Source organism: Solea solea, chromosome 5 (genome assembly GCF_958295425.1).
Source record: "Solea solea chromosome 5, fSolSol10.1, whole genome shotgun sequence".
NCBI classification, from domain to species: Eukaryota; Metazoa; Chordata; class Actinopteri; order Pleuronectiformes; family Soleidae; genus Solea; species Solea solea.
In genome coordinates, this window is record NC_081138.1 from 19516571 (window position 1) to 19535940 (window position 19370).

The following is a 19370-nucleotide window of genomic DNA, read 5'->3' on the forward strand; positions in this document are numbered from 1 at the left end:
AGACATAATCTCCAGACAATGGATAAACAATATGAGGGTACTCGTTTGTTTTTTGCCAGATTTCCTCAAGGAAATCCCCTCAAATTATGTCATGATAGGAAGTTTTAAATGAAAATTTTGAATAAAGACATTAGAAATTAGATGTAGATCAGTAATAAATGGATTCCCAAAACCAGCAGTAACTAACTTGGTTACACAAGAAAATATGACAAGAAAATATTTTGACTGGTTCATGTTGGTTATTTTTCTATAGACAGTCAATAACCAACAGAAATTGAGAGGAACTTTCACCTCCTTTTTCAGATGCACCGTAATAATATTAATACGTTATTAAAGAAAACAAGAAATGATTACACATCCAGCAAACCAGTCACCCTCATACACCGTGACCTGGACACACACACACAGGAGCTTAATAAGAGAACAAACATGTAGCCCTTTTCAACTATGATGTTCATCCCCCTTTATTAAAGATCAGAGCTGTTTTTTTTTTTAGTAGCTGCGTCCAAACATGGTGTAAAACTGGGCAGGCTTCTTGCAGTTGGCGCACACCTGATCAGGTTGCAGCTTCTTCAGGGGAGAGAAGGGGATACAGAGGCTCTTGGCTCCCATGGATGGAGCTCCAGGCTCCAGGTCCTGGTCCCTGATAAAAAAACAAGAGCACATCAATCATAGCTGGTCGAAACTGGACAGGAACAATTATCACTTTTTCCCATAACCCATTAATAAAAAGGGATAAATCATGGTAGAAACACCTTGTTCAAAAGGATTTACAAGGAACATTGCAGCGCAGAAAGTTTTCCATTCAGCAACTGCACATGACTCTGTACATTAAGAAACAAGGCACCCTGATTTCGGTGGCACCTCCCTAAAGTTTGAATGCAAACACCCTGAACAATTTCTATTTTCCTAGATTAACCAGCCATGGTTCGACTGTAAAGAAATTGACAGTGAAATACACACTGCTATTGTTTGAGCTACACACAGACTCAGGGCGAGACATTACACTTACTTTGTCGTGATTTTCTTGATGGAATCCTCACAGGGAATTTCTCCACAGAATGGGATCTGAACAACCTATAGAACAAAACAACAATGATGGTCATTTACTTGACTCAACTAACTGCAGAAATTAGAATGTATTGCACAGTGTGTAGGTTATGTTACTCACTTTGCCCTGGTCCAATTCTTTCTGGAAGTCTTCCATCGAGTCTGCAGCCACCATGTGTTTCTGCAGATCATCTGAAGCTCTGACAAACACACAGGTTTTGTTGTCTTAATAGTGATCACATCTGTTTTATAGCAATATAATGGCAGTTATAGATAGAAATGATCGAATTCTTGTTCTCTGCATTTAATCCATCCCTTTGACACAGCAGTAGTGAACACACAAACAGGGCGCAGGAGCAGTGGGCAGCACTTATCTGTGCCCGAGGAGCAATAGTGATTGGGTATCTTGCTCAGGGACTGGGATGCCAACCACCTGTTCTGGGATTTGAAATGGCAACCATGCGGTTACAAGACCAATTTCCTTCCACTTGCCCATGGTGTACACTTTATTTAAGCTGGTTGACATGACAATTAAATTATGATTATTCTTTACACCTAAATGAAGCTTAGATGATATTGGAAGATCATATCAGTTTTGTTAGGTGAAACCATGTGGAAACTAGTTTTACCAGAAATTAACAGAAGTCACCTGCAACTAAGCACCTAAGCACCTACTGGGTGATTACACTGGTGTCCACTCATATGTGCCATACATCAAGACCATTAATTCTTCAGGAATGGGTTTAGTGCTAATTTTCCCCATTAACTTCCAAACAAATGTACTACATTTTGCAACCATGGTAGTCACCCCCTGGTGGGTATTCAATATATTCCCACTTCTGGTTTGTCTTCTAACCACAAACCAGAAAAATGTCCACTATTTCTATTAAAATCTATGGGTGAAATTTAAATCTGTATCCAATCAGGAGTTAAAACTTCACAAAGAGGTGGTCTTTTCTGCTCCCGATGTTAGGGAGCGTTTTGATGAATCAATGCCACTTGATGTAGAAAGAAATGATAGGGAATTCAAATGAGTAGCTGATCTTCAACTACTTTGTCACAAAAATCCAGTGCCTGGTGAGTATACTGCAAGTCTGACTCTGACGTCTGGTGCTGTATCTCACTTGTTGAACAGGAAGCTCTGAATGTCCTCCAACATGGTGGCCAACTTCGTCTCCACCTCTGCCTCTGGAACGGTCATTTTTGCGCCTGTGTCTCTTCGCACTGCAACGCACTGACACTGCTTCATGTCTTTAGGGCCTACTTCCACACGAATTGGAACTCCCTGGATAACAAACAGAAGTGTGAAATTTAATTTTTACGTCATGGTCTGGCATTTAGGTGTTTAATATGCAACCAGTTGCTCCAATGCACCATTTTTCCACCTCAGGTTACATTAGCAATCAATCATGGTCTGATGGTAATAATGACCTTGAGCTCCCAGTGGTTGAACTTCCATCCTGGGGAATAGTTCTCTCTGAGGTCACACTTCACCCTGATGCCAGCCTCCTGCAGCCTGCTCAGGTATTTAGAGCACTTAGCCAACAGCGCTGCCTTCTCCTCCTCTGGTAGGGAGGCTGTGATTCCACATGGGATTATGACAACCTGAAAAAGCATGAACAAGTTTTAGGTATGTAAATATTTTTTCCTGTATGCATCTGTGTTTATCTATTGCATGTGTATGTCCATGTGTGAGAGTGAGCGAGAGAACCTACCTGTAGGCAGGCGACCCTGGGAGGAAGTACAAGTCCCATGTTGTCTCCGTGGACCATGGCGAGGACACCGATGGTCCTGGTTGTGAGTCCCCATGAGTTTTGGTAAGCGTACTCCTTCTCGCCCGGCCTCTTGGGATCTTCAAATACGATCTCAAACATCTTAGAGAAGTTCTGGCCAAGATGGTGAGATGTAGCACCCTGAGGAAGCACAAGGAAATGACAACAGTGAGACGACTTTTCATCTTTCTTTAAAAATATTACCGTTACGAATGCATATGGGTTTAGATGTGAAATTTACAAATACCTGAATGGCTCGGCCACTGGCAGAGATGAATGCCTCCACGGTGGTGGTGTAGTCTCCACCGGCAAACTTCTCCTTCTCCGTCTTCCTCCCTTTTACCACGGGTATCGCCATCAGCTCTTCATATACCCTGGCGTACAGTTCCAGGATCTGAAGAACCTAGTTACACACAAAACCAAATAAAATATCACCTTTAATACAGTAGAAGTGTTGCCTGTACTGTACTTCACAACAACATTGCATTCTAACGATGCTTTTGGGTCTGTTACCTCTTCAGCTGCCTCCTCTTTGGTGGCAAATGCTGAATGTCCCTCCTGCCACAGGAACTCACGTGTCCTCAGGAAGGGCTGGGGGTGTTTGAACTCCCACCTCTAAAAAGGGAGGAAGAGCAAAGTGAGGAAGGATAAAACCAGCAACTGTAGTGCCTTTTATTATCAACCTATAAAAAAAAAGAGGAAACCGACCACAACGTTACACCACTGGTTGAGTTTGATTGGCAGGTCTCTGTGGGACTGGACCCATTTGGCATAAGCTGGGTACATCGCTGAAGTAAACAAAGACAGAGGTTCATGCCAACACCACAGAACAGCAAGTCCTCACTTACGGCTTCACGAAATCCAGTACTACAACAATATGATTGACAAAGGTTTTCTGGTTCTCACCTGTCTCACTGGTGGGTCTGACAGCAATGGGCTCTGCTAGCTCGGTTTTTCCTGACCGAGTTACCCAGGCAACCTGACAGGACAGACAGATTAATAGATTATTGCGAATTTAAAAACATTTTTTATACTGCAATTATTTCCCAATTTTCCCCCAGAAGGGTCATGTTTACCTCTGGGGCAAAGTCTGCGATGTGAGACTTTTCCTTCTCAAGGGCAGCCTGAGAAACGAACATGGGGAAGTAGCAATTCTCCACACCCAGTTTCTTTATTTCCCGGTCAAAGAAATCCTTAATGGACTCCCAGATGGAGAAGGCCCAGGGCCGCAGCACATAGCAGCCGCTAACATCATAATACTCAATCATCTCTGCTTTAGTGATGACCTTAAGAGGAACAGCAACAGTACATTGGATGAATAACAGTCATCAAGAAGTAGAAAATCAGATCTACATTTATTAAACTCACCTGAGAGTACCAGTCAGCCAAGTTCTCCTCTTTCTTGGCCTCCAAACCCAAACTGACAAGAGAAGGACAGATAAGAAAAATGAAACGCTCACCTCAAACATACTGTTTTACAGTATTAATATTGTACAAATATTTTACTGCACATGTAAATTTACATACCTGTGAACAAAACATACACATGTCCAGTTGTAACTACTCTACTCTTAAAACAACTAACACAGTCACTACAAACCTAACCAGCCATGCACAGCCAGTAGACCAGTTTTCTGGTGCTAACTAACGAAACAATGAAATGGAACAATAGTATCTTTATTTAGTTCTGATCTGAGGAACAAATTATTTATGTACTTTTTGCATCTTGCATCAAAAAACAGAGATTCAAAATCAAAGGGAACTATTGTCTCCATTCACTGTAAGCATAAAAACAAGAAAAAAATAAGTTTTTAGCCATGCTAGCAGCTCAGGTGTTTGTACATGCTCACATACTAATGCTAAGCAAGTATAATGCTCAGTGTTTTCACAATCTTAGTTTAGCATGCAGGCTAGAATCTCCATGGTTTGCAGCCATTTGATCATAAAGCACGGTGAAATTTTGACCCGTCGGTGGCACTTAAGTGAGAGTCGGCTAATGATTACAATTCGTCCTCAGAAAAACCATGAATATTCCTACCAAAGGTCATAATACATCTAATAAAACCTAAGACATTTCACTAGAAGAGAAAAAAAAAACAAAAAAAACATTAACCTTCCGCAGTCGACAGAAAACGTGGGATTCATTTTCTGTGGACCATGAATGTTTGTACAAAATATTTTCAGCTAAAGTCCCATGGCTAGAGAATGGCTAAAATTCTGAAAATAAGCAGTGGTGCAGTGCGAGCAATCAAACTTTAAACCCAAGGCTGACATCACACACCAGACAAGCATAACAAAACGCACAGCAACCATTTAGACTCACCAAATCGATTATAAAAATGCTCTTCAGTTATATATCTACAGCAGCTTATAGTCGTGCTTACAGATGATCCAGCTTCAGTATCCAAGTAATAAAGAGTAGCAGTTAAACAACACTGAATTGAAGTTTGCACTTCTTGGATATTGGGGTACCACCTTTATGCTGTTGTCCTCCACAAGACTCCAGCATTTAAAATGACAAAACAAAAAAAAGGCAAAAAGATTCTCCAGATTCTACCGAGAACTGTGCAATTACTGTCGCCGCCTGTGGGCAGCCAAGTTATGCATTTCATCTAAAAAGCTGGGCAATTATAGATTCATGTATGCATGACTCGATTTTAGTTCCAATCTGCTTCACTAGGATTCAAGTTAGCACAGACTTTTGCAGCCTTCCGCACTTTCTTCTATATCTGTCCAGCCAAACCTGTGAATAAGATGTAAACTTGTTTTGCGTTTAGTCTGAACACACAATTAAAAACAAGTCCGCATGAAGACTTTTTATTGACTCATTCTGAACATACGTCAATTTCTGGGTAACATCTGCACTCATGGAGACTGAAAGAATGGTCTAGATGAAAAGTTGACTTCAGATGCAAAAAGTAAAACAATAATTTGCTCCTCAATTTTTTTTTTACCTCAATGGCCTTTTTAAATAACATAACAAGGATTAACATTTTTCCAAACATTATTCGGTCTTCAGTAAAGAATGTCTGGGTCTACTTCTTGATTTCTCTTTTCACTTCTGTCCGGTCTCTCACCGTGTTTGTTTCTTGGATCCCTGCCCATCTCCTGAGCCTCCTGCTGCTCCTGATGACTCCTTGCCCTGACCACCCTTCTCTCCTTTACCCTTCTTGCCTCCTCCTGCTCCTCCTCCCTGTTTCTCAGACTTGTTTTCCTTTTCCTTGCGGTTTTTGTCCTCTCCCCCAGTAGCTCCAGCAGCAGCCACTGGTTTGTAGTCCTCTCCAGTAAGAGTCTTGTATTTGCTCTTCAGGTCCAGCAGAGTCTTGATTGCTTCATCCACCTTATCCTGAAATAAGAACAAGTTGTTTTTTCTCTCCATCTCTGAACTAAAAGCTGAATTTTATTCTTAACTGACTGGTGCCTTACCTTAGGAGCCTTCTCAGACTTCAACTTTCTCACCAGCTCCCCCTGCTGGGCCACCTGGGAGAACAGCTCCTGGGCCTGTGGAGGAGAACTGGACTGGGTTGTTGGGGTGCTGGATTGGGTGGGGGCGGGGCTAGCTGGGGCTTGTAGACCTGGTTTGTAATCCTGTCCGGTCTGCTGTTTGTACTCTGCCTTTAGAGCCAAAAGCTCCTTCACTGCAACGTCTACCTGATCCTGATGGATGGTCAGAATGAAGAGAACCACATTATCAAAGCAGCATTAAACATGAGCACAACTATATTCAACACAACAAACAGTCTCAAGGTAGGTGAATTAACTGAAGCCTCACCTTAGGGGCTTTTCCAGTCTTCAGCTTCCTCACCACCTCTCCCTGTTCTGCAACCTTCTCATAGAGGTTGGTGGCAGCAGGGGCAGAGGTGGGGCTGCTCTGGACTGGAGCAGCAGGGGCAGTTTTCTGGGCTGGAACAGGGGTGGCGGTTTTCTGGACTGGAGCAACTCCAGGCTTGTAGTCCTGACCTGTGAGCTGTTTGTACTCTGCCTTCACAGCAAGCAGCTGTTTCACTGCTTCATCCACCTGGTCCTGGAGGGAAAAAAGGAATGAATGATACCATTACTACATAGCAGTTCTTTTAATCCTGCAATGGTGGAACACTGTTGTAAAAAGCACATGTGTAAAATATTTGTAAGAAAAGGTTTCTTCCAACACTAGACACAGTAAAAATATAGTACATTTTATAGGGAAATCTAGTGTTATATTATATCAATGTATTTGTCATTATTTATTAAAACATCAACTTTGTTGTCTATTTGATTCATAGCTCAAGCTGTTTCTCCATCATGATCACTCTGACTTCTTGAATGAGGACTAATCTGAAAAAACAAGAAATGTGTAGATAAATGTTTTTAAAAATTGTGAAATAATAATAAGCTACTAGTTAGGTGATAATTAATGACTATGACTAATAGTGATTTTTAGCATCAAACTGATAATCATATATTCTCTATGCCATGGGGGTTTAATAAGCACTGTTTTCTTCTCACTGCCATGCTGCTTATGGATACCTTGGGAGCTTTCTCAGACTTTAATTTCCTCACGACTTCCCCTTGTTGTGCAACACGCTCATAAATGGCCGAAGAAGAGGAAGAGTTGGTGGCAGGGGACGTAGTATGGGAGGCGACGGTGGTTGGGGTCATCCCTGGTTTGTAATCCTGACCGGTCAGTTTCTTAAACTCTGCCTTTAGACCGAGGAGCGTCTTCACTGCTACATCAATATGGTCCTGGTATCATCAACAAACCAACTTGTTGTTGCAAGTGATTTACGGATAAGCATAAGTGACATGCAAATGGCACGGGGACACGAGAATTTACTTGACAAGTGCTTGTGAACACGGAAAATGATGCGATAAATGACTCAATATCCATCAATGGACAAATAAATTGGCACACAGGGGATGATTGAACACATAGATGCGGACATGAACTGTGAATGCACAAGCAGTTAATGGACAAATAGTTGGTTGGCTAAATGACGGATTACCTTTGGTGCCTGCTCTGCCTTCAGTTTCCTGACCAGGTCACCCTGCTGAGCAACACGGGTGAAAAGACAGGTACTGGTGTTGACTGAACTTGTGTGTGCAGGAGGAGCTGAGGCAGGAGGGGCCATGCCTGGCTTGTAGTCCATACCCGTCTTCTCCTTAAACTGAGTCTACAAAAACAGAGAAACAATGATATGGAAAATTGTTAAGATGATTAATAGTAAGTGTATGTATATGCAGTTTAATTCTGATTTACTTAAAGCTGAAGCACCTTCAGAGAAAGAAGTAGCTGAACTGCTTTGCCCACTTCATCTTTCTGGGCTTTGGCAGTCTTCAGCTGGCGGACAGCTTCACCCTGAGCTACAATGCTGGAGAACAGGTCACTGGCTGAAGTGGAGGCAGGCACTGCGGCAGCAGTTGATGCAGTCTTTGTGGGAGTGGCAGTCTATGATGAGATAAGCAATGCAGTGTTATTTATAAAGCAATTTTGATAAACAAAATAGATTCAAGGTTCTTTATAGAGACATTAAAAATACAGAGACAAATGTTAATCTGTTATCCTTTTAATGTTTAAACAATTTTCCTTGAGTCTTGCATCACCGTTGCAGTAAAAGTAAAAAAGGTTTAAATATGTCAAATAATAAAAAATAGATAATAGAAGAAAAGATTATGATGGAATAGAAAAAAGTTAGAATAGAAAGGTTTTCAAAGTACGGTAGCATTACAGGTGAAGAAAAACACTGCTGATCATTGGTTTATAACCGAAATGGGGTTTTCTTCAAAAGCACTCACTGTGTTGCTAGTGGTCTGGTTCTTGCTCTTATCCTTGTCCTTGGACCCAGCAGTCGGCATTTCCTTGGTGTGCCCATCAGGGATGTAGAGAAGGACACAGGGACTCTCCTTACAGCTGTTGGGACTACAGAGGTTCACCACAGTTAGACACAGAAACAGCAATGAGCAGTTTATATCTGGTATTAACATCTGTCTAAAGAGACCCAACCACAAGTTCACAGCACTAAATAAAACTGCTCAAACAGTGCATTAATAGGCATCTTGAATGAGTGTCCTGTCCACTTGTGTTTGGACTTGTTTCATCTGCACTGATTTTAAATATGCACCGACATCATGTCTGGTGGGGGGAACAAAACGTCCAAACTGTATAGATTATAGATCATCTGTATGTCTGCCTGAAAAACTAGTGAATCAAAGCGCTACTCACACTTCTGCAACATGAAATGGATTTAACCATTAAAAAAATAAATCATGTGATGATCAGTGGTCATATTGTGGCACTAGTGACAAATGAATCAATGGATCCTAATAAGTGAAAAAATTCAGTTGACTGTGAAATCAGCAGTTCAGAGGCTGTCAGTCTCTCATGTGACCTGAGGACAAATTGCATTCATGCATGCTAAGTGAAGCGGCCACTTGTGTCCCTAAACCTCCTCCTCTAAATATTGTTTTTCTCAGAAGATCTGAGAACCCATTCGGCACACATTGGGAGAAGTTAGATCTTTACTTAAAGGTGTGACCCGATCACTAGGAAGAGATGTTATAACAGGTCTGAACGGGATTACAAATAGGCTCCTCCCCCTCACCTGACAGGCTCATAGGGCTGGTCACAGATGTAGAAGCCTCGTCTCTGAAGCTGAATGACGTCACCTTTCTTCAGGTTCTTCAGGCAGGGATCTCCCAGCATCTTCTCCTCCAACTGAAAGAATGAGGTAGTCAAAAATAAAATGATATATTTAACCAAAGCAAATGTAGTATGCAATCGGACTTGAAATGTGTGAATGTACAAAGACCTTGCTGTTTTTATTGATGAATTCTTTAAAGTCATCATCTTTGGTGATGACAGCTTTAGAGATGAGAGGCTGGTAGTTGATGCAAATGGTGTGCAGGAGCGGGGCACTGTTAGTTTCGGCAAGCCACGTGATCTTTGTTGTCTTCTTAAAGTCCTTATTGTCCAGGTTGAGACGAGCCGCCATGGAAACGACCTTACCGTCAGCCCCTCTGAGTGGTGAGAAGGGGTGAAAATATGAAAGGTGTATCATAAAGTTAACGTGATAGAATTTACGATTGTTAACAACTACATGGATTATCTGAGCATCGACCACACGTACTTGTTGATCTTGGTGATGATGAGGTTGCCCCAGTTGATGAAGGTGACCAACTCGCCCTCAGACAAAGTCTCAGCATCTGCACCTTCAATAAAAACTCGTGGTCCATACCACACATCCTTCATGCCCACTTCAGTGTTCTGGAGGGACACAAAAATGTATGTTTTTTTCCCCCATATTCTCACGGCATTTGACATAAAATAACCAAAACCAGAACAATGGTTCTTTGATTCAAAAATAATATTGAAAGAGGAAAGAGATGACGAACCTTGGGGTGCTTGGCTACTTGTTTCATTTCCTCTACAGCCTCAGGGATAGATACAGGAACAGAATAGGAGGCAGACAGAGCCGTGTATCTGGGCGCAACTGGATCAATGACCTAATATACACACACACACAAACATACACATATGCACAGACATGAAAAAACAGAGACAAAACAGGTCAGTAAAATAAGACAACTGATACTTTATGACATGACCACAAATAAATTCATGAAAAGAAAAAAAGCTGAAAAAAAACAAGACGGGTTTATTCAAAACAGAAAAAAAGCCTAACAAGACAGATAAGTGGAGAAAGAAAAAGCTGATTACATGGATAATTCATGTCTGTTTGCAGGTGGGTGGGAAAACAAGCCTTTGTTCAGCTGCTTATTCAGCCTCCATCCTTTACCACTATTTTACCAGCCAGCTTGACAAAAGCATGAATGATTTGCACTTAACAGATAGTTTCATCACAGTGTTGTTCATATTATACCAGACCACTACGTTCAACAGGTGGATGCTGCCAAATCATCTTAGAGCATCAAATTTAAAGATATGGTTCTACATTAGATATACTTCACTCCCTGCAGCTTGTGGCAGTGATTTAGGAAATCAAATGTGAAGCACTTCATTAACATACATGTTTTACACAATAAATTAAATTAAATTAAGTGAATGTAGACATTGAAATTCTCAGCTGCTGGCTCAAAAAGCTGCAATGGCATCTCAGGAAGGAGGGAAGTGCAGAGATGGAGAGGAAGGAATGAAGAGTGAGGACCAGAGTTCCCTATCAAGGGTGTTTGAATTCTGGTTTTGGCCCAATGATTTCAAATGTGATAACCAGTCTTTGTAAGTGGTCAGCAGAAGAAATGCATCCTTAAGGGTTTTATATTAAAATGGCATAAGATAATAAGAGGGATGTGAATTATACATTTGTTTTGAAACTTTTTTGACCCTCAAACTGCAGAAAACCAACCATATTCAGTCAAAAAAAAAAAGAAAAGTATGAGGGCAACACTGAAGGGGAGGGAGTGGAGCACTTTGCAGTGAAAGGTTACAGGCCACAAGAGTCTTGTTCCAATTGCAATAGACAGATAAATAATGCTATGGCAGAGTTTATGTTAATTCAGCACTGTTTAAGTGGTCTGCTAGAAAATGAAGAAGAGAAGAGAATATTGCTTACAGCCATCTATTTGATATTTCTATGGGAAAATTATCATTTTAAGCAACACTAGTGTTAATGAATAGCAACCACCGCTAATTTGGCATTTTGGCAGAGCCCGTTATCCGGTTTATTAAAAAAAAAAAAAAGCCTTACATTATTATTCTGGAATTTTTTTCAGTATCCTACACAAAGACAAATCCATCAGAGAGCTAGTAGAAACTCACAACTCATCTGTCCTTATGCTTCTCCTCTTTGTTCCTTAACAAGTGACTTATCTTTTAGAAACCACTTCCTATTCCTATACAGTAGAGTCATACTATCGACCAGTCTAAATATCGGTTGGGCTGGTAAAATAGTGAAGGCTACAGGCAGACTTTCAGATAAACCAGCCATGATGAAAGCCAAGAAGGAATGGGTGGAAATGAGAAAGGCTAAGACGAAGAGGAGGAGTAGGAGGAGGTGGTGGAGGAGTACCTTCAGACAGCTAATTGGCAGCTTGGAAACAGAAGAGTGAGATGCTGTTCAATGTCAGATATAAAAAGGAAGGAGGAAGAGAAGGAGGATAAAGGTAGGGAGGAGACACAATTACACAGAATGGACTGACAGTTTCTACTTATCATTCCAACTTGCGGTGTTTGCTTTTCAGGCTGTATTATTATATTTTTTTTGCCCTTTACTTTTTATTTAAAACCAAGCTGAGGGAATGTAAATGAAAGTTGGTGGGTTGTTCTCCAATTGAAATAGTAAGGCATATATACAAACACTACATATGGTATAAATTCACATTGTCCAAGGTTAGTTTATCCCATCAACAATTAAAGGGTGATCCAGCCACACACGTAAATCATGGTTTTCCAGGTCTGTGTTTCTTAAATTGCCTTAATATTGGACCATCCAAAATGAACAATATTTAATTGCCCTCATCTACTGTTCAAGTAACACCTTAAATGCAATCAAGTGGATGTGAAAGGGAATGAAACTTGGCTGGGAGGAGAGAGTTAGTTAAACATGCATAGGAGGCTTCTTCAAAAACAGAAGCAGATGTTAGTTCCTGTATCTCAAACTTAACACAACCATGACTTTCTGGAAAATCATCAGTCTACAATCAGCCAGAGCATAAATCTCAAGTAGTACTCTATGACGAGGATAAAACCTACTGGATCTCACTCATCAGGTTTACACCTTCTACCTGACTCAGGGATGAAGCAGCAAGAGCCAGCGAGGACATACCACACAAGCAACACTAACGTCCACGCAGATGAAAATGAGTGATGACACAATATGTATACAAACTGTGGGGTGTGAAATGAAGCAGCTGTGTTGGTTTGTGATGTTTTCATTGTTACTAGGGACAATATGAAGGGTGACAGTGGAGTAATGGGGGTCGGGTCAGGGAAGGAGGTAGCAAATTAAATGTATTGAACAGAAATTAGAGATGCAAAGCAGAAGGAAGCCATGCCAGCAGTCACAGCCGAGCTCTGAAACTTACATTCAGTGTTTAGGTGCCGGAGCACTTTCATGCATCATATTTTATTTTGATCCAATTATAAACCCATTATTGAACCCAAATATTTGTTGTGGCAATGTTTACCTGGTAAATTAATTGAGTCATAATAAAATAAATAAGGAATGAAGAGTTCAGTTTAGGTTTAAAAAACATTATCTTCGATTGTCTAACTTCACTGGCCAAGCAAGATGATCTTTTTCTTAAAAAAAATGAAAGAAAAATAATCTATTACTGATCACTGGATTCAAACAATGAGACGTTGGTATGAGACTTACCTTCTTATTAAAAGCCCAGATCTTGTCCCACTCCATGTTCACCACAGACCGCGATCCTCCCTAGAAAGAGGAGAAAAAAAGAATATAATTTCTTGTATTTCATGGATATCACATAAAGGATACAACATTGTGACTTACTGTTAGCATAAAATACACCATCCTGATGTTCAAAACAGTATGTTTGCCAATACTTAGAGCAATCCCTCACACTAACGAGATGTACCGAGTGCACCGACTGAACGAAAGGGAACCATTTATTCTGCGCTAAACTGGCTAATTGGAAACAATTTCATTTGATATTGTTATTGTGCACTCAGATTTAAATGAAACTCACTAAAAAAACAGAAGATGTAAGAATTATTTAACATAAATCTATGATGCATATTTTGATTACAACTAGAGTTAGATGTACCTGGGCTGCTATGAACTGTTTCAGACCCTCCACAGTCATTCCTCTCCTCAGGACTCCTCTAACAGTGGGGAAGCGAGGGTCATCCCTGGAGGAGTCAAAAAGAGAACATGGAAGTAAGAAAGGAAAAACATAAAGAGAACAGAAAAACAGGAACTTACATATACACCTACCATCCATCAACGTATCCCTGATCGACAAACCAGGTGAGCTTCCTCTTGGAAAGCACCGTGTTATTGAGGTTGAGTCTGGCATATTCCCAGATGTAGGGTTTCCTGAGGCGCAGTGCATCGATTATCCAGTAGAACTGCTCGTCGCGGTCGTGGTACTCGGTGGTCCTGAGAGCATGGGTCACACCCTCCAAGCTGTCCACAATGGGGCAGGCAAAGTCGTATGTTGGGTAGACACTGCAGGAAAAGACATGGACCTCTTTCACAATGAAATTCCATAAAATATTTTAATAATCCTACAATGAATGGAAATACTCAATATACATTTTTGAAGAAATTGCATTGGGATTGCTGCGTTGAATTTGTATGAAGGGATAAGCTGAAAATATAACTTAATTTTAACATTCACTGTGAAAAATCTGCAGAGGTCATGAAAGGGCTGAACTGAGGGACGTTTTAACAAAGTTTCTATGTCAAAGTACATTTCAATTCATTCAAGTAAGAAACTCTCTTTGATGAAAGCTGAATTTTTTTTTTTTTTTCAAAATTCTGAATAATGTCCTAATTGAGCTGAACACAACTTTGAATGTTAAAGAATTTGGAGCTAATTAAAGGGGAGCAAAGATGCTCCTTCATTCTCCACTTCCTTAAACATGCTTCAGATACAGAGCACGAACCACTTGAGGAAGCTCCACTTTCCACAGTTTGAGAACCATGGCTCTAAGGTGTTAAAGGTGACATAGAATGCTTGTATCACACATATATGTTAGTTATTGAGGTCTACTTACATATATTAACTTGTTTTCATGATTAAAAACCTCCTAATCGCTGCAAACAAGCCGATCAAAATATCTCCTCACTGACGCTCTCGTCAGCCGCGCTGTTTCAGACCAAACAGTTGCTGTGATTGGCCAGCCAATGAGAGCTTTCCTACTGTCCTGTGATTGGCCAGGTACCTGGAAGTGACGTAATAGATAGGCCAGCTCTCAGATACACAGCTCCCCCTCTGGCACGGTGGATGCTCTGCATCTCAGCAGCTACAACGAGAGTAGTTCTTCTTCTTCTGCGGTTGAATGTACGCAACCGGATGTGCCCGGACTAGTGCCCGCACCGGGAGGCGCTACGGTGGTGAGAGGAGTGGTGAGGATTTCTGATGACGACATCAAATTAAGGAAGTGCCGATCCGCTTCGCAGAGCCCAGGAAAACAATACAACACTATTTTCTCAGCAGTGGCTGAACTGTTTGTTCTGAAACTTTAGGGTTTCATAAACGAGGTAATGACGCAGATACACACACAAACGCAGCGTTAATTGGAGCTTCCGGTCTATGTCACCTTTAAAACAAAAAATTGCTGTTTTTACACGTTTTTTTTTTAATAATAGGAATTCCAGTACTTGTAGTTCTTTCCGGTGCGGGGGTGGCTCTGGTTCTTGCAGCGGTACAGGGTGGGGTCTCTCAGGCAGCCATTGTTGGACTTCATGTCAATCTTGGCCCTCATGCAACAAGTCTGACCATACTCTGTTCCAGCTTTCATCTCGGACCACATCTTCATGTTCTGCTCCAATGCTACAAAGGAGAGATAAAGAGGTTTCATATTACAGCTTTAGACAGCTCAGTCGTTTTCATCATAAAGCTTCAGTTTTCCCTTTGACTGGTAATGGTGCTGCCGTCTCTGTGCGTACTGTTATCTCTGCATTTCGAATCAACGCGCTGCTCCCTCTCCTGCTTCATCTGTTCAGGCGGTGTGTTGTCGATGTAGGCCTTGCCCTCAGTTAGCAGCTGCTCAGCAAATACCATGATTTTGGGGAAATGGTCGCTTGTGTAGGTAAATTGGTCAGGATGAATCTGAAGCATGGAAACATCTTCCAGGATCACCTGAAGAAGGGTGCGGGAAAACAGATTTTTATTGCTATTTCTTTTGATTTAAATAATTATACAAATGCCAAAAAAAAAGATTCTAAAATCTAAAACAGAAATGTTTTAGAAATTAAACAACTATCTTTTTCTATCTGTGTAATTTATCACCTTCTCAAAGTCCTCCTTTTCCTTATCTGGGTTGGTGTCGTCGAAACGCATGATGAGCTTGCCCTTGAATGTGAGCTGGTAGTGCTGGTTGAGCAGAGCAGCCTTGGCATGACCAATATGCAGGTATCTAGAGAGTAAAAAAATGTCCTGTTAAGAGAGGAACCAAACTCCTACTGCACGCACACAGGGTGAAGACCAGATTATAAACACAAAAAATCCCTAAATCCAGAGCAAGACTCACCCGCTCGCCTCAGGAGGGAATCGAACCACCACCTTGCCCACCTCAGCTCCTGGCAAATCAACAAACTTTCCAACATCCTGCTTCTTCTCACTTGACTGATGAACAGAGACAAAAATGTATTTATTAATTTATTTAATTCTAAAATGTTAAAGTTTCAAAACACTGATCTCTAACATCAATCAATATGAATATCAGTGACCCCATTCAGACCAGGTAATACTTCCAATCACAGGTGGACAGGGCTAACTACAGGTCTGAATAATTCCTCAATGCTTTAAAACCACATTCAATTACATGCGTAAAAGGAAATCTGTTCTCAAGCTACATCAAAGACCACCTACTCAGCTGACATCTTCTGTCCCACAGCAGTTGAACAATGAATCACATATTTTAACATTTTCCGGAAGCCTAAGAAGTCAGTCACTGCCTTCTTCACTTTCTACAGATAAATAAAACCTTAATCCATCTCCTGTGTAGCACATTTATTGTGACAGTTTTCTTTTCTTGTTGATACGTTTCCAGTACCAAACACAGTTCTCTAAATGTTGTAAACTATTAGTTGTTCAATCTATTTAAGAAAGGTTAACTTACACTGGATCTGTTTGCTGATGGTTTCTTAGCAGTGTACTTGTTGCTAACAGTGGAAAAGGCAACCTGTGAGCTCAGGAAAGAGAACCAGCGATTGATGTGGGTGAAGGATTTTCCCTGGCTGGACCATTCCTCATGACCTGCAGACAAACATGTAGAGTTACATTTCACCCACTTACCTGTAGAAGTACACACTAAAGAAGGGGTCACCAACCTTTAATATATATAATATCTTTCTTGACAGTTTTGTATGAATGAGGACATTTGCATTTTGCTCAAAATCACATATAGTTTTGCACAAATTATCAATTCTTTAATATTTGGTAGCGTGGGATGTACAATAATCCTACAGCTCGGAAAGACATGTAGTGAGAAGTTGGCTTGAAGCAGACATAGAGGTACATCCTGGATGGCACTGACCTTTCAAGGCGGCCCAGACAGAGAGGTCAGCTAGGGTGACCGCATGTCCGACCAGGAAAGTTCGCAGGGAAAGGACCTTATCCAAATTACCCAGTGCCTCAGTCAAACCAGGCTGACCACACAGATGACGAGCGCTGAACTCCAACCAGTGATCGACCTGCAGACACCAAACAGAACGTGAAATGAGAAGCAAGAACCCCCTGCAAAATCTCAAACACATACACACATACGCACCTCAGTCTGCTCCATCATGTTGGCTCCATAAAGGCCAAGAGCTGGAGCCACTCGAGCCAAGTAACGACTGATAGAGTTGGCATCATTGAACTCGATCGCACTGAGGGAGGGACAGAGAACAAAGTTGACACATCAGTAGTAGAAACTAATTACGTGATATAATGCAAAACCCCTAATGCATTTATGACACTGCGTGCTGGCACACAGAAGGGTCAAGGAGCTTGAATTTAAATGAAAAAGTGTGTTACATACTCGGAGACATGAAGGCGGTTGTCTTTGCCTTCTTCCACCGACACTGGCACACTGCTCTTCACATGCTCTGCTGCCAGAAGAGCCCCTGCAGGATGGACAGTGTTTGTAAGTGCATGTTGTCATTTGACATAACATGGTTGATCTCTTTAAACCAGCTTCAGCCTAGAGTAACTGGAAGTGCTTTACATTCAAGAAGATGTTATGTCTTTTTATCGAAGATGCTCCTCCATTTCAGAAAAAACATAGACCAAATGACGGACACATTTCACAGGCATCTGGAGAACCTGTTGAACTGGTCCAGTCATGCAATTTCAATGCTCCCTCAGGCATTTTGTTTTACTATAACCAACCTGTAGGTTTTGACTCAACCTGCCTCAAAGCTCTACATCATATTGAGTAACCTTAAGTCAAATGTTCTGTTTTTGTACTTCTATGATGTAACATTACTACCATCTTCTGAAGTTAGAAAACTTCCTCTCTACCCAGTATGACTTTGCATTGCCAAGCAGGAAATAATTTATTTGGCTTTTACTCCATTTTGTTACTGCACTAGTAGTTTCAGAATAACATTCCCTTGTCCTTTTAGCACTCCACATGAGAGAACACTTGTTTAAAAAGTAATTTTTACTCTGTCAAACAACCTACTAACCTACAAGAACTAAATATTTATATAAATTGTATGACATATTATTTTTATATTTTCCTATCATTTCAAATATCTATAATCGGGCATGGAGCAACTGTGCGACCACACTATTTCCTGCGGAATTAACAATGTATTCTGATAAAACTATGTGTTGTTATCATATCACTGGGGCAACAGGAATATTGCTAAATTGCTTAGAAGATGTTTTTATTCCTTCATGCACATTCAGAGAGCTTCATGTTCAGAAAACAGAAGACCATAACAACACAATCAGCACCCGCCCAACGCTCCACGTTTCACGCTTGCATCAGCCAGCAGCGTTCACCGCAAAACGCACCGTGGCGCTGCTTCATCGTCAACCGCCACGACATGTCACTGAATTAGCTTTCACTGGTAGAGTGCGTTACACCAAGTTCACACCGACTTTACGCATAATGAATGTACACGCTCTTGTTGGTAGAGTTCGGTGAACACGAGTGTCACTGCTAAGATAACAGGGAATATTTACGTCCACGTAGTGAGTTGTAAGTGCCACGATGGCATGCTAGCTAGCGTTAGCTTGCAGGGTATGAACATACACAACCCGGCTGAGAAAGTAACCCTTCCCATTTGGTCTGACATGGACATAATGACATCCAGTTTCCATATATAGGTCAAGTTTCAGGCGTTGCTGTTCTGCTAAACTCCATCACTATTTCTTAATTCGTAGTAATATTTAATTTCTCCACATTTCCATGCTTTTCAATTAGACTGGTTTAAAAAGAACTAAAGTTATATAATTGTATGCATTTATTTTAGCAGTTTTTCTATTGTTGTTATGTCATACACGCTGGATCACAGGGAAATTCCAGCAACTGTGGAATTGACTTACTACTTGTTTTACAAGCCAGAAAATATTAACGCACTCAAACAAATATTAGATAAAAAAAAATGTTCCCGTAAACACTGTCACAACAGTCTGACACGTAGCAGCCCCTCACTAGCCCTGGACCCTGTGTTACCGGAGCTCACATGGAGCGCAGGCTGCTGCAACTCACCGAGAGGCGGATTGCTTGTGTTGATGATGAGGTTTAACGCCATAGTGTAAAGTTCTTCTTTAATACAGCTGGTGACGCCTTTACCAAGCCAGCAAGAGCCTACAGACTGAGGAAGAGGAGGACAGGACAACAAATACCCACAACGATAGCTCACGACTGGGAGAGAGACAAAAGTAGCCAAGCACGTTGAGGGTTTTTGAAGGCTTACCAACAAC

At 41.1% G+C, this 19370-nt stretch overlaps 1 protein-coding gene across 2 annotated transcripts; it reads right to left on the reverse strand.

Annotated features, from left to right (window-relative positions):
* Positions 1 to 448: 448 nt before the first annotated feature.
* Positions 449 to 19367, reverse strand: eprs1 (glutamyl-prolyl-tRNA synthetase 1). 2 transcript variants are annotated; one of them, XM_058628806.1, is made up of 35 exons: positions 19156 to 19367; positions 17473 to 17557; positions 17221 to 17320; positions 16987 to 17143; positions 16570 to 16706; positions 15979 to 16073; positions 15738 to 15864; positions 15395 to 15587; positions 15107 to 15278; positions 13715 to 13948; positions 13545 to 13629; positions 13133 to 13192; positions 10191 to 10301; positions 9926 to 10062; positions 9608 to 9815; positions 9401 to 9513; positions 8595 to 8718; positions 8074 to 8247; positions 7805 to 7972; positions 7329 to 7544; positions 6595 to 6846; positions 6249 to 6479; positions 5900 to 6168; positions 4191 to 4242; positions 3899 to 4108; positions 3729 to 3801; positions 3531 to 3610; positions 3336 to 3437; positions 3070 to 3225; positions 2766 to 2963; positions 2482 to 2655; positions 2175 to 2335; positions 1172 to 1250; positions 1013 to 1077; positions 449 to 643 (listed from the first exon to the last, which is right to left on the reverse strand). In XM_058628806.1, the coding sequence occupies exons 1-35, from the start codon at positions 19196 to 19198 to the stop codon at positions 493 to 495; spliced, it is 4992 nt and encodes a 1663-aa protein (XP_058484789.1). In that variant the 5' UTR covers positions 19199 to 19367; the 3' UTR covers positions 449 to 492. The 2 variants fall into 2 exon arrangements, with proteins under 2 accessions (XP_058484789.1, XP_058484790.1); XM_058628807.1 differs by lacking the exon at positions 7329 to 7544.
* Between the last annotated feature and the right edge of the window lie 3 nt (positions 19368 to 19370).

What these genes read in the sequence shown, in the direction of transcription:
- eprs1 (XM_058628806.1), bottom strand. Translation starts at nt 19,198, where the DNA reads ATGGCGTTAAACCTCATCATCAACACAAGCAATCCGCCTCTCG. An exon ending in TCTGGGCTTTTAATAAGAAG is followed by an intron (nt 10,302 to 13,132) that starts GTAAGTCTCATA and finishes TGTGTATATTAG; the next exon opens with GTCATTGATCCAGTTGCGCC. An exon ending in AGCTACTTCTTTCTCTGAAG is followed by an intron (nt 7,973 to 8,073) that starts GTGCTTCAGCTT and finishes CTGTTTTTGTAG; the next exon opens with ACTCAGTTTAAGGAGAAGAC.